The 13,471-nt window shown below is 39.6% G+C and overlaps 1 gene segment (V, D, J or C); it reads left to right on the forward strand.

The window, feature by feature from the left end:
- Positions 1–993: 993 nt before the first annotated feature.
- Positions 994–12,376, forward strand: LOC134352444 (Ig heavy chain C region-like). The segment is given in 7 exon segments: positions 994–1,087; positions 1,243–1,550; positions 2,657–2,711; positions 6,710–7,006; positions 10,166–10,483; positions 10,747–11,087; positions 11,948–12,376. Coding segments are annotated over 7 exon segments (1,744 nt in total).
- Positions 12,377–13,471: the final 1,095 nt, after the last annotated feature.

Consider the following 13,471-nt stretch of genomic DNA (forward strand, 5'->3'; position numbering starts at 1 on the left):
CGTTGGTTTTTGCATGGAATTCGAAGTAGATGCTCTCGATCGCCTCAACGATTTGAACTGCCATTCATAGAAAGAGCCAACTGCGAGAAAATATATATATATTTTTTTTCGCCTAAACATGAATTTCCCTTAACTATTACTTTCGAAACTAGTTCCGTGCATGCATACACTTTTGCAAATGTTTGTGTTAGACGGACCAAGATCATTGAAATTGCATCTTTGGCAATGACATTTTTAACCGTTGGTATTTATTAAGTAGCATTTAAAAGTGGGCAAAGCGGCTTAAGTTCCATAGCAGGTCTGAATCACAGCATATCCTTACAAATACCTGGATGCGCAAAGATAGCACTGTTGACATCATCTATGTCTTACCGAATGAAGTGCAATCTTAAGCAAATTTCCATATTTAAGTTGCCATACAGTCCGGCATGGGGTGTTTGCAGATGTGGCTTATTAACATAAAAAATGAAGCAGGGAAATAACAGAAAAACAAAACAAAAAAAATATGTTGAAATGCATCTGCACTGATTTCATTTTTCATGCGTGGCAAATGTAACCAATTAATTCGCCTTCACCCACCACATACTCTGGGCATTGATGTTTATTTTACTCAGAATAACTTTCAGCATCAGTAGCTCGAAATTACTGAGAAATGTACTGAACTTGAAAATCACAATTGACTGATCTTCTTTAAAAACATTATTCCATTCGTGATGTGGAACACCGATATTTATATCAATAAGTAGGATGATAATCATTAGAGCCGTGAATCGCGTGGCAGAAGGCTGCTAAATGTTAAGTGTAGACGTTGCGTTTATTTTTAATTGCTACCTATTTTGAAGGTGTGACTCAAGCTGGTTGTTATGTGGGTGGTGTAACATCGCTTAAGCAAATAGAGGTCTCAGTCTATAGGCTCCGCCCATAATCACGCCCATATATTCTGTTGCTTAAATGTCAGCCATCGTTGCATAGTTCAAACTCCCCGCAGTCGGATGCCGTCAAGTGCTGTGCAGAGTCGCTCCGTTTGAAAGCGTCAGTAGGATGAAATCGCTTGCTTCAGTCGGCGTGTTCCTGGCTTTATTAACCCGTGCGTAATTTGGGTTGAAATATTTCTCACTTTCTCTGATTCAGTTATTCTTCCATTGCATTCAGTCTCTAGAGTTTTAATTTATAAGTTCTAACGATAAGAGTCATTGTCGCAAAATTGATTTTCAGGTTTTTATCTTTGTATTTAACATACAGGTGTCCATTCCGATGTCGTGTTAACTCAGCCCACGTCGGAGACTGCCAGACCCGAAGGATCAGTGAAGCTCACCTGTAAAACCAGTGGGTTTGATCTCAGTAGCTACTATATGAGCTTGGTACGTCAGGTGAGCGGACAGGGGCTGGAATGGCTCCTTTCATACAGGAATCCTTCAAACAAGTATTTCGCCCCAGGGATCCAGAACAGATTCACTCCGTCCAAAGACTCCACAAACAATATGTTCACCGTTGATGTGACCCAGCTACAAACGGACGATACCGCTGTCTATTACTGTGCGAGAGACACAGTGCGGCGAACAGGAGTCGAGCCTGTACAATAACGGTGAGATGAAAGACTATATTTTATATCATCAACTAACAGTGAGTCATTATTCTATTTGCAACAATGGGAGGACATAAAATGAGCGCACATGTTCCTCCATGATATATTCGCAGTATCACACATAATATCAAATACACTGATGTGGCATTTTATTCCTGTTTCTCCTGTTTGAAACCAGCTGTTCATAATTGTGGAGAAGAACACTTTATTGGATCCAATGTGAAAGGTGCAGGGAGAGAGAAAGGATGGGTTGATTTAAAATTAAATATGTTTGTGAACTGCTGGATAATTTAAAATAGATTCAAAGCCTATTTCAAGAGAATCTTGTGCTTCATAGTGTCTGCAGTTTTTTTGTTACGGTCTGTCTCACTGTGCGTATACAGTGGGTACACTGTGCTGTAAGCGGCGCATTTCTCGTCCAAAAACCTGGATAGGTAGTCTACTGCCTCTTGACCATGCCAACACAGCAGGAGAGGCTACCGAATGGATATTGAAATAAATCGATGTTGAGTTGTATATTTATAGCTACAAAAGGAACAAAATCAAAAAAAACATGGCGTTCTGGCCCACGAAAGCGGAGGCATCTATGGACAGGATGCGAGAGGACAACATGAGCGGACAACCTGCAGAATATTTATCAGGGTTTGTCTCACTGTGTATACTGGATGGCACAGTGTGTGGCTCCAATACAAAAAAAAAATCTGATCGCTAATTGTGTGCTTTAGTTGTTGTTTTTTTTTTAATTTCTTCTTCTTTCATTCGATATTTCTGTATAAGTCTTGATGCACTTATTCTACATGTGCATAAAACACTAATTAGTCTGAATGAACCAGCCTGGATATGTTCATGATTTATCTCTCAAGAAGTCTCATGTAATTTCGGCAGCGTGTCTGAAATACAGTATTATCTGATCTTCTGTCGGTTAAGCAAGCTTTTTTTTTACAACCTCCTGTTTTCTAATAATCAAATATAACTTCAATTTATTTGGATTATGGCTATATGCACAATTGTCGAACTTGTCCTTCTTATTTACAGAGCCGGTAATTGTGTGATGCAGACCAGGGAATATAGCACCGTGACTATTTAGATTACTGGGGAGGAGGCACCATGTTAACGGTAACAAACGGTAAGAAGGAAAAACTTGTTCTTCAAAAAGTGTTCCAATTGAAATTTAATTCTATGGTTAGTTTGTGATTTTGATTATTCTTTCTTCTGATTATGTTTTGTCTTCAAGTGAACTCTCGACTAATGTCGCTTTGTTAAATAATTTGTGATTCTGTCCAATTATATTGTGGAATTCAGCGTATTTTCGACTCTTTGATACTAAAATATTCATGATTTACTATTCATTTACTGAATTAAATAATGACCGATCACCATTTCAGCATCCCGATGCTCTCAGTTTGTTAGGAATTCCAAATTTGGGAAACCTAAACAATATATGTCCATTCTGTACAATGGAAGACATTTCATTTCAAACTGTTTCTCCTATCTACGGAGAATAAAACAGAACACGAATGAGAGTATAATAGAACCTCGTTAGGAACATATGCATTCATTAGTGGAATTGCATTATCGACCAGTGAACCAGCTCCCAACATGGCTTGCAGAGGAGAAGTTTTTATTTTACCAAAAACTGCAGCACTTCAAGAATCATGGACTCAAAAATGTATGCATCTGTCTAAATTGATTTATCGTGGTCTTGCAACTAGAAGTAATATCACAGTAAGAACAAAATCTTGATATTTATGAAGCGATCCATGGAACAATAATTCAAGGATTGTCGGATATTTAGCGTTATCTCAGGGAATGCGTGTTCTCGTTCCTCTCACTGCCTTCAGGCTTTTAAGCTATTAGGCATTCTTTGTTTGCAAAGGCCCGGATAAAATCGATGTGCAGAACATTTTTTTTTCCACGGGGGAAAAAAAAAACTAGTATCCGAAACTTAAAAGGCCATTTCATTTGATTTGAAATTAACCAGTAAGTCCATCATATCATGAATGAGAAGCAGTTTATTTCGGTATGAAATATGGATTCTGCAAAGTCCGTTGTTATACATACGGTTCCGAGCGTCGCCTGAGGAATAGTGCAACTGGGGATTATGAGGAGGTAGAAAAATGGACATAAAAAAGCAAAACCGATAGGCAATGCAGAAGCTGTGGCCCAAATGATCTGAAACATCTCATAAACCTTATGGTCATATGATCCTGTTGATTAATCTGGAACATATGTATTTGATTTTGTTTTTGTTATCATCAGATGTAGGCAGTTTGTATTGATATATTTTTGTACTTAGAGGACAAAAAGAAAACCGACAAATTGGAGTTAAAATAGCTACATTTTTAAAAGTATAAATTATACTGCCGAATTACATTGCTACCCATTGATTCAAACACTAGCATATATTAGGTGAATCGTATATGAAAACAAAGAGTTTCATCAAACACGAACAAATCATTACTGATAATTTGAAATCATGTGATCTGGAAACTTTAAGCACTATTGTAGTAATGCAAATACGGCATTACAGAGTTAAATACAGTCCCTGGAATCAAATTCTTACTGTGATATTGTGGGCTATTTGAATAATTTGTAAACTGAAGACAGATCAATGATACTGAATAGATAAATAATCTTCTCAATGTCATTGCACTGAAGTAGTTTTGAAGGTTCCATTTTGAGACCTGGTCGGGAGTGGCATTGTTTAATAAATGCGGGTACTATTGGGATTCTATGGAGGGTCTTGTTCACTCCATAAGAGAGGCAGCAAGTGTTTCTACTTTATAAATTGTCACATGAAATTACCGCAAAAGCACAATTAATTTATTATCCAAAAGCTGTTGATTTAAACATTCTTATTTAATATATTAGCTTAAGTATGAGCATTTAAAAGTGCAGAAAGAAAATGCCTAAAACTAAATGAACCCCGTTTTTTTTTCTTAAAAAAAATATGTTGATCATGCAACATCGATGGAGGAAGAAACAGTTTTGGTATTTCATCTTGACAATAATTTGATTGGAGTGTGACTGAAGGGTCTTTAAGCATAAAAAAACTAAATAAATAAAGTCTCACACATCAAAGTTGCTGGTGAAAGCAGCAGGCCAGGCAGCGTCTCTAGGGAGAGGTACAGTCGATGTTTCAAGCCGAGACCTTTCGTCCTGACGCGTTCACAAGCAACTTTGATGTGTGTTGCTTGAATTTCCTGAATCTGCAGAAATCCTGTTGTTTGCGTTTTATAATAAATAAAGTCTATTGGTTTACCCCTAATAATTCGAATGTATAAGACTGGGAAATATGAACATTCCGGCCATGCGGCTCACAAAATTGTCCAGACTTCTTCACCTGCTCTCCAATCAACCTAACTTGCTGTACAATACTAGAGATTTTCCTCTATCTATGTGGGTGTCTAATAGTGTGTTATATGTCGCTCTTAAATGTGTCTTTCCTATTACAATTCGTAGAGTGTACAAGGACGTACCAGTCTGTGTATAAATCATTACAGTTCAAATAGACAAATCGAAATATCGTTATTAACATCTGTACGGATATCTATGTTATTCTAATGCGGTGTGACTGTGCTGGCCGGGGTTGTAGTGGCATCTGAACTGGACTTCGAGAGGAATAGCCCTGGTCTCGAATACGGCCGGACGGGAAAAAAAGAAAAAAAAAACGTGTAACTGCGATGCTGTCTGCTGTTGTGCTCTGTACGATTTGACAACGTGGACATTTGCTCATAGATTTAATTGTGCAGGATTTCTTCTGAGAAAATATGCAATCTTTATAGTTCTCTGTTAGATACTGTTGCGAGAGTGTTCCTTTAAAACTCACAAATGCAATCTTTTCAAACTGTGTGCCAGTTTTATAGATATCAGATTTAACGAGGAAAGCTGTTGGCGTGCGACCGAGTGCTTAAGGCGTCGGTCTAGTGATCTGAAAGACACTAGTTCGAGCATTTGCTGAGGCAACCTATTGTGTCCCTGAGCAAGGCACTTAAACACACATTTCTCTGCGACGCAACTGGTGCCAAGCTGTATCGGCCCTAATGACTTCCCTTGGACAGCATCGTTGGCGTGGAGAGGGGAGACCTGCAGCATGGGCAAATGCCGGTCTCCCTTTCAATCTTGCCCAGGCTTGCGCACTGGAAGGCCTTCCGATGCGCAAATCCATGCTCTCTCGAGACTAACGGATGCCAATAACTGGGAAACTTTTAGCAACATTTCCTCGACTAGTATCATCTATCTGATCGTTCCAAAAACAAATTTGTTTGGAAGCTCTGAAAACATAAATAAGTGAATTGCGTGAATACGACCAATCATTCGAGTAAACCTGTGCACAAGATTGCATTGTGTGGAATTTACAAGCTTGGAGAATGTCCTTCAAGTTAACTAATTGAGACAACGGTCATTCTAGAGGAATGCTACGCTGAACTGTATGGAATAGCACTTTAGCACTTAACAACTTTTTTTTGATTTATCTGCATGTATTGAATATATATATATAGAAAGAGTTTTGCTGATCTGCACACGGAATTACAGGGAAGGCAATATCGTCGCCACTCAAGGTGGTGTTCTCCAACTAAATTACGACTCTTTTCCCAAATAATCTCTCACTTTCAAATGGCTGACTGACACGAAGAACATGAAGTTCTAAACTAGCTAATCCACGATTCTATTATACAAATTTGGAACGTATAGGTACCTGTATGTCCGTTCTTTGTGCTATTTCTTGTGTAAGCATCGTTACAGCTGGTTTCCAGAGAATTGGTGCAGGAAGGAACACAAATCAAAATGAAGTGTAAAGGTGTTTTCCTCCCATGATAACGAGAGCGCAAGCATATACAGGTGAAAGTGACTTGATTCTGAGACGTAGATCTATCCTGCCGCGTTGACCGGAGAACGCTTTGCGTATTTAGTTGTGGCAAGCATATCAAATTATGTAGATGCTATTTGTATTTCGCTATGATTGAAACACATTTTGAAGGCTTAGCCGATGGTTTAAGATATGGTTATGTCCGTGTCATACCTAGAAAATTATTTCCTGAGCACTAAACATTCTATTTATTTGAGTATCGAATAAGCCAAAAATAAAACATTTAGTTTACTTATGTGATCATGTTCTTTCAGTGGCAAATACCCACCCCACCGTTTACCCTCTCCTTTCATGTGAGCAATCCAGTGCCACTGAAACAATCACCTTCGGCTGCTTGGCGACGGATTACTCCCCGGTGGGAATCATCGTCTCCTGGAAGAATGATGAAGCGACAATCACAACAGGAGTGAGCACCTATCCGGCTGTGTTGAACAAGAAAGGAACTTACACACGGAGCAGCCAGTTAACTATCACCGAGACACAAGCAGGGAGAAGCACCATCTATTGTGTCGTTCAGCATCAAAATTCATCTCAGGAAATCCCAGTGAAAGGTTAGTGTTGGGATAACTGTGGGTAAAAGTAATGTAGAGAATGTAAGGTTCAAACACAAGACAAGATATGTTTTCATTGCACTGAAAGTACATTAACGTCTTCAGAAGATTCTATTCTCCAAGCCACATTCCATCTGCAGGGTGGCTTTGGACCATCAAATACTATTTTGTAACGCACATTTAGATACTATTCCACAGATGTTTTACCATGGGTGGCAACACGTTTGCAGTTCATTTTTCTTTATCCTAGCTCTATACTTACATAACGCCTAGTTGTTTGAACCTCCACTGCGAGTTTTTTTTTTCGCAGAACAGACGTATAAGAGAAAGACTGGAAGTCTGAGCAACTCGTTATTCTTTTTTTTTCCTCTCTAAAGTAATAAGAACTGTGCAGAAATCGCGAAGTGCGTCGTGAATTTGAAACACTTTTTTTTTTCTCTTTGCGCACTGTTCAAAAACATGCGAGCATCAATAAATTTAATTACTGACACTTTCCATCTATTTCAAAAGGACACTGAATATAACACAGAAATGAGTACAGCGCAGAATAGGCCTGTCTATTGCACCGAGGTTTTCAACCACTTCAAGATCAATCCAACACATTCATCCGATTTAGCTCTCAAAATTTTGTTGATGCATGAGCATTACACTCTCTAACATTCTTCCAATATATCTGTCTCTGCAATTTCCAAGGCGTTCAAACTTTGTGCTTCAGTGAATTTCCATCCTACCTCGCACTTAACGGGAGGTAGGTTGGAGAAAAAAGTCTCCACCAAAGCCGATATAAGGCGCAATTTCACTCAGCTGTCCTAAATGCTACTATTGGGAAAGATGTGATATCTGATTAGCCCACAATCAGTGTTAACTGAAGCAGTGAGAGCAATTGGTGATTGACATATGAGCAAATGTTGGATTGAACGTCCTTGTTGTGTGCACGGAAGCCAGACTGGAAATTTTTGAAGAGTATGATAATAGCTGGAGTCAGTCCTCGTGTAAAGTCACAGGCCAGAAGAAAGAAATCGCAAGCCACTTCTGCCGTCTTTTCCAAGGAAACAAAGTAATCATTCTCTTGGAAACCATTTTCCAAGTCATACAACACTGCAGACAATGATGGTAATGATCCCTATCAACATTCATCAGCAAAACACACATATTCGCTGGCCTACAATTTTCTGGTAGTAATCCTTTGACCATTGAGAAAATAAAGGCCACTGCCAAATGTGTAGGTATATCTTCCACTGATTTATCTTGTAATATTGTATATACCTGTCCTTTATAGCCCTCCATCCCATCAGATTCATATATCCATTTTTTTTTGTTTGTTTCAGCACTGAACTTTTCAAACGTAATACTATTTGGCGGAATAGCCAATTCTATGCTGATTTCACATTCGCCATTTTCCAGTTTGCCGGTCAACACTAAATTATACTTTTATTATTATTATTATTATTTAAATGGGTGCTCTACCTCCTCCGGTACTGCATATATGTTTCCTATTTCATAACTGACCACCCCTATACTCACATATGCTTACACACCTGTTATTCCTATATGAGCAGAACGACGTTGATGATTCGTTAATCCCACTCGGCTATCATTCTCCTGTTTCAATCTTGCACTCGCAAGACCTTTAGTTAGTCGTTTCCTGCCGGCTTTAGAAATCTCAAGAGCCCTATTTGAACTTTCCATTTACACCCCTTATGTATGTATTCATCATTTTCTTGATCGAATGCCCCATCGACATATCATCCATGCTCCCTTACCCATCTGTCCTTTCCTTGCTTCAACGCGGCAAGCCTTCCAGAGCTCTTTTACAGATGCGCATTAAACTACCAAGAGGTCTCCATTTGATATTTCCCTGAGTATATCATTTTCCAATTTACAGACTCAAGCTTATTCTTAACAACATGAGAATCGGCTCTCCTACGGTTGTACACTTTCATATACTGACTGCTCACATTTGTCCAATGTTATGCTACTGGTCAGGAAGTCATAGTTGCAACCTATTAAATGCTTACCCAACAGGAGACCTGTCACTTCAAAAGGTTCAGCAGCAAGTTCCAGACAGTACGTCATTTCCTCTAGTTGGCAGGTCTTCTTACTATATCAGCAATCTATCATGGATATAGCTATCACATTCTGCTCCATCAAATTATATTAAACTAGGGTGGTCTCAAACAATATTAAGAACTGTTTTTTTCGAGCGCATGACAACAAGCCAGTTACATTTGCAAATTTTCAAATTCTGCCTCCCATCCTACTCATCTGCTCTGTTTTACTCTGGGTGGTGTTAATAGAATACATCCAACAGCTTGATTCCATTATATCTCTTCAAAACCCTCTCTCGGAATATCTCACTAAACGATAATTCCATGGCTTCACCTGAGACGCAGTTGTGACAAAATCACTCATAACCAATGCTACTCCACCCCTCTGTTAACTCTTTCCCTCTCTATTTTGAAGAATCGAAATAGGGAAAAATACAGCAGCCATTTCTGCCCTTGAGGCAGATCCCTCCTGTAATTACAACATCATCTCTTTTCCAAGAACTGATGCATGATCTGATTATATCATACTTTAGCTTAACAATCTTTTAATTTTCAAGCTATTCAACAGACTCTTTCCTCATAGTCTCTTTACACTCTTTCTGCCCAGCCCCAGCGAACAGTAATTAACCCTACCCAACAGCTCTAAAAAGACCCCTATGACTTCTGGTTGAACACATCCCTCTTGTACAGGCCAAAATTTTCAATAAAATATTTTAGTTCTCCATCCCCTGCTACAGGTCTGCTGCCAACCCTTTACCCGAAGGTACTCGAGCTTATCTCTTCAAATGTAACTGAAATGTTGAACTCTCTGCCTCATTGACCATTTGAAGCGGCCTCTTTAAGTGCCTTGGCGGGATCCCCACAATCATGGAGATGGAAAAATGCATTGCAGAGAAAAGACATGCAATTTTCTACAACTTAATACCTATCTGTACTTCAGCTATTTACTAGAATATTGTGAGGCATGTGCCCATATTGCGTCGGAAGAAAGGGAAATTCAATTGATTCGTTTCTTGCTTGTGTTGTGCAATCCTCGATGATTAACGTTTTCCTTCCTCAATGGCTTCTTACTATATTAAAACCAATTTCAAACACATTTGTTTTCTTCCAGATGATGTGCGTCATCCAATCGTCGTTATCTCCGTGAACTCCCTTGAAGATATTAAGAGGACCAGAAAAGGGACCGCAGTCTGCTCTATGACTAACTTCCAACCGGCGCAATTCACCGTGATCTGGCTGAAAAATGGACAGCCGTTGAATTCCGGCGTCGTCACCTCCCCTGCTTTTGCGGTGAATGGGAACTTCTCAGCGACAAGCCAGGTGACTTTCACGGCGACGGAATGGTTCGCAGACTATGTGTATACATGCCAGGTTACACACAAAAATTATATGCAAAGCCGAAATATCAGCAAATCTCAAGGTAAGAGACGTATCCGGGGAAAGTAGCATGCCACTGTCAGTGTCGACCTCAGCCCAAAGTCAGAACTTCATTGACATTAAGAGAAACACGGAACTGCATGTTATTCTGTTCATAATGTAGGCATCTGATCAGTGAGATGATTTGTTTATAGCCGTTTTTTTTTTGGGGGGGGGGGGAACTGTACAGAAACCGAGAGATCGGAAATGTTTTTGACCTATTTCAAACTCAGAAGATTAATTTCAGATTCCTGATTCAGCTGTGGAAACTTAAGTGATGTTCATTTGCCATAGAAACATGCCCATGCGAAGAAGTAAAAGTAACAATTGAACAGCCACCAGCGGAGCAGGTGTTACTGGAGGCGACCGTCACCTTAACCTGCGTCATCACTAATGCGCCTTACGACGTCCAAGTGTCCTGGAGGCAAGGAGAAAATGAGTTGAAAACAGAGACTGCCTACCAGCCAGGAGACTCCCACCATAGCGTGATCAGCCAACTGAATATATCGACACAAGCTTGGCTGAGTGGGGACTTAGTCGAATGCGTGGTAAGCCACGAGGAATGGCCGACCCCAAGAAGAGCATACATCCGCTGGGAAAAACGTAAGCTGGGGCTGGTAATATATGTCTTTCGTCGGGGTGGAGAGGGGGTGGGTGGCACTCTTTTTCTTTGGGATTAATCAAAACAACTGGTGGAGACCACTCAGCAGATTGCCAATATCTCCGGAAAATAGTCCGGCTGGAGTGCCTCGACAAACCATGTGGTCTTCTTATTCCTCACTGCCTGATCTGCTGAACACATCGTCGGAATATTAGATGTTCCTTAATCCTATTCAGTCTGAGTGCGTGTAAGACCTGCAGGAAACTACAGGTAGAGCAGAGCGAACTTGTTGATGTCCATTTTGTATACCTTATCACTCCATTAATGTCCAACCTCCTTTCTACGATAACTTCCGCTTTCATCATCTCTGCAAATTAACATTAATTAGCTGTCCTTTATCACGTCACCGGAACAGTCCTCCAATGAACGTTTAACTCAGTTTTACCATTTGTGAATATGTTCTGTGACATAACGAGGAATTGATAAAGTTTAATTCAAGTGACCTGGATAACTGAAATATTCCCGACACCCAAAAAAAAAAAAGAATGCTTTAAAATATATGTTTAAACTCTCAGCAGAGGACCAAGTGGCATGAATATTAACATTCATCTGAGGGGCCAAATACTCACGTAATGCGCCTCGTGTTTCAAACAATTGTGCCTTTTACAGGAAAGTGATGCTGTCCTCCATGACAGCTTCTTCTTACCCCAGAACACAAGCTCGGATACTGTAAACATTCACAGTAGAGAAATGCTGTACTTTACATATTTCACAAATTATCACCGTATCGTCTAGTCTAAACTATCATCATTTCATTTTATTACTTCCCGGTATAATTATTGTTCTCCCCGTTTGTACGCAGCTGTGAATCCTCAGGAACCTTCCGTCTCTGTCCTCCTTCCGCCAACAAGTGAAAAGTCCACAAAAAAACACCGTCATCCTTACCTGCTTAGTGAGAGGGTTTTCGACTCGAAGGATTTTCGTCACATGGACAGTCGATGACGCACCGGTGGATTCACGCAACTACTCGAATACTGCAGTTGCGGCAGAGAACAGCAGCAATTCGTTCTTCATGTACAGTCTGTTGCCTGTTCGATTCGAACAGTGGTCCCGAGGTGCTTCTTTCTCCTGTGTTGTAGCACATGAAACCCTCCCGATGAAGATCATCACAAGAACCGTTAATCGATCAAGTGGTAAACCCAGTTTTGTCAACGTATCCCTTGTACTGATGGATACTGTCGATTATTGTCAATGATAATTTTATCATTTACATTAAATGTTTAAATAAATATCAATAAATATTCTTTCCAGCAAATTTTCAACTGTCCACAACAGCGTTTAATGGTTTCTGATGCTTCAAAACATAAGACCTTCGAGGGTCCCGAGTTGTTTTTTTTTTAAACGTGGACCCCTATACACCAGGTGTTATAAGACAATTGATAGCTCCGTCCTCAGAGGATTACAAGACATGTTAGAACGCAATTTCGCCAGATACGATCCAGAGTACTGGAACTACCTATTGCCGTTTTCTCGCGTCCCATTTATTCACAACTGTAGAATAGATTCAGTTATTGTGCTTTGCAGTGAAAATCGGTCCTAAGAGAAATGTGTAACACATTTTGCAAACCGAGAGGAGCACAGAATTTTTACACTATACGGTGACGAGGTTCTCATGCGTACCCGAAAATGCAAAAGCACTTCCGGATTAAAAAAAAAACTGTCGGAATCAAATAAATTATTTTCCAGGCCTGATAATATGAGTGCACTCAAATGGATATCAAGTTCTTGATGCTAAAGTCTTTTCAAATGCTCTTTCCAACAAGTGAAATATATGCACAACACAGCTTCGGAGGAATATGGTTTGAACAGCAGGTCAACAAGGTACATCTGCACATCACTCAAGTACTTCTGCACTAAGTCGCAGTCACTAACAAGCACGCAACTATATATTTATCAAAAAAGGGGGAATTTTGTATCCCTAGAATTTGCAAAAAGTGAATATACTACTTTGCTATGTAAGTCTGGGGCAGAGAAGGCATTGTCAATTCGTTTTCATGAATAAATATCTAAGACATACAAGTTAAGGAAAATGGACCAACAGTTGAGAACAAAAGGTCGAGGAATCTCAACTTGTGCTTTTAATTTTCTACTCCGTAAATGCACTGCTCTGCATCATCGTATTAGTGGATCTGTTGAGGCAAAAATATGAAATTTAATTAAGGATCTATGGTAAGATTCAAGTACCAACTCAGTCAATATAAGATCAGTTCTCTGATTAGATTAGTCTGATTGAGCACTTCTGTTAACATATCTTTCTCGCAAATTTAGGAGAAATAATATATCCATATACTTTTACATCATTCATTCTTTCGTTATTCTCTTTTATTACACCTCGGTGCA

Source organism: Mobula hypostoma, chromosome 10 (assembly GCF_963921235.1).
Source record: "Mobula hypostoma chromosome 10, sMobHyp1.1, whole genome shotgun sequence".
Lineage (NCBI taxonomy): Eukaryota > Metazoa > Chordata > Chondrichthyes > Myliobatiformes > Myliobatidae > Mobula > Mobula hypostoma.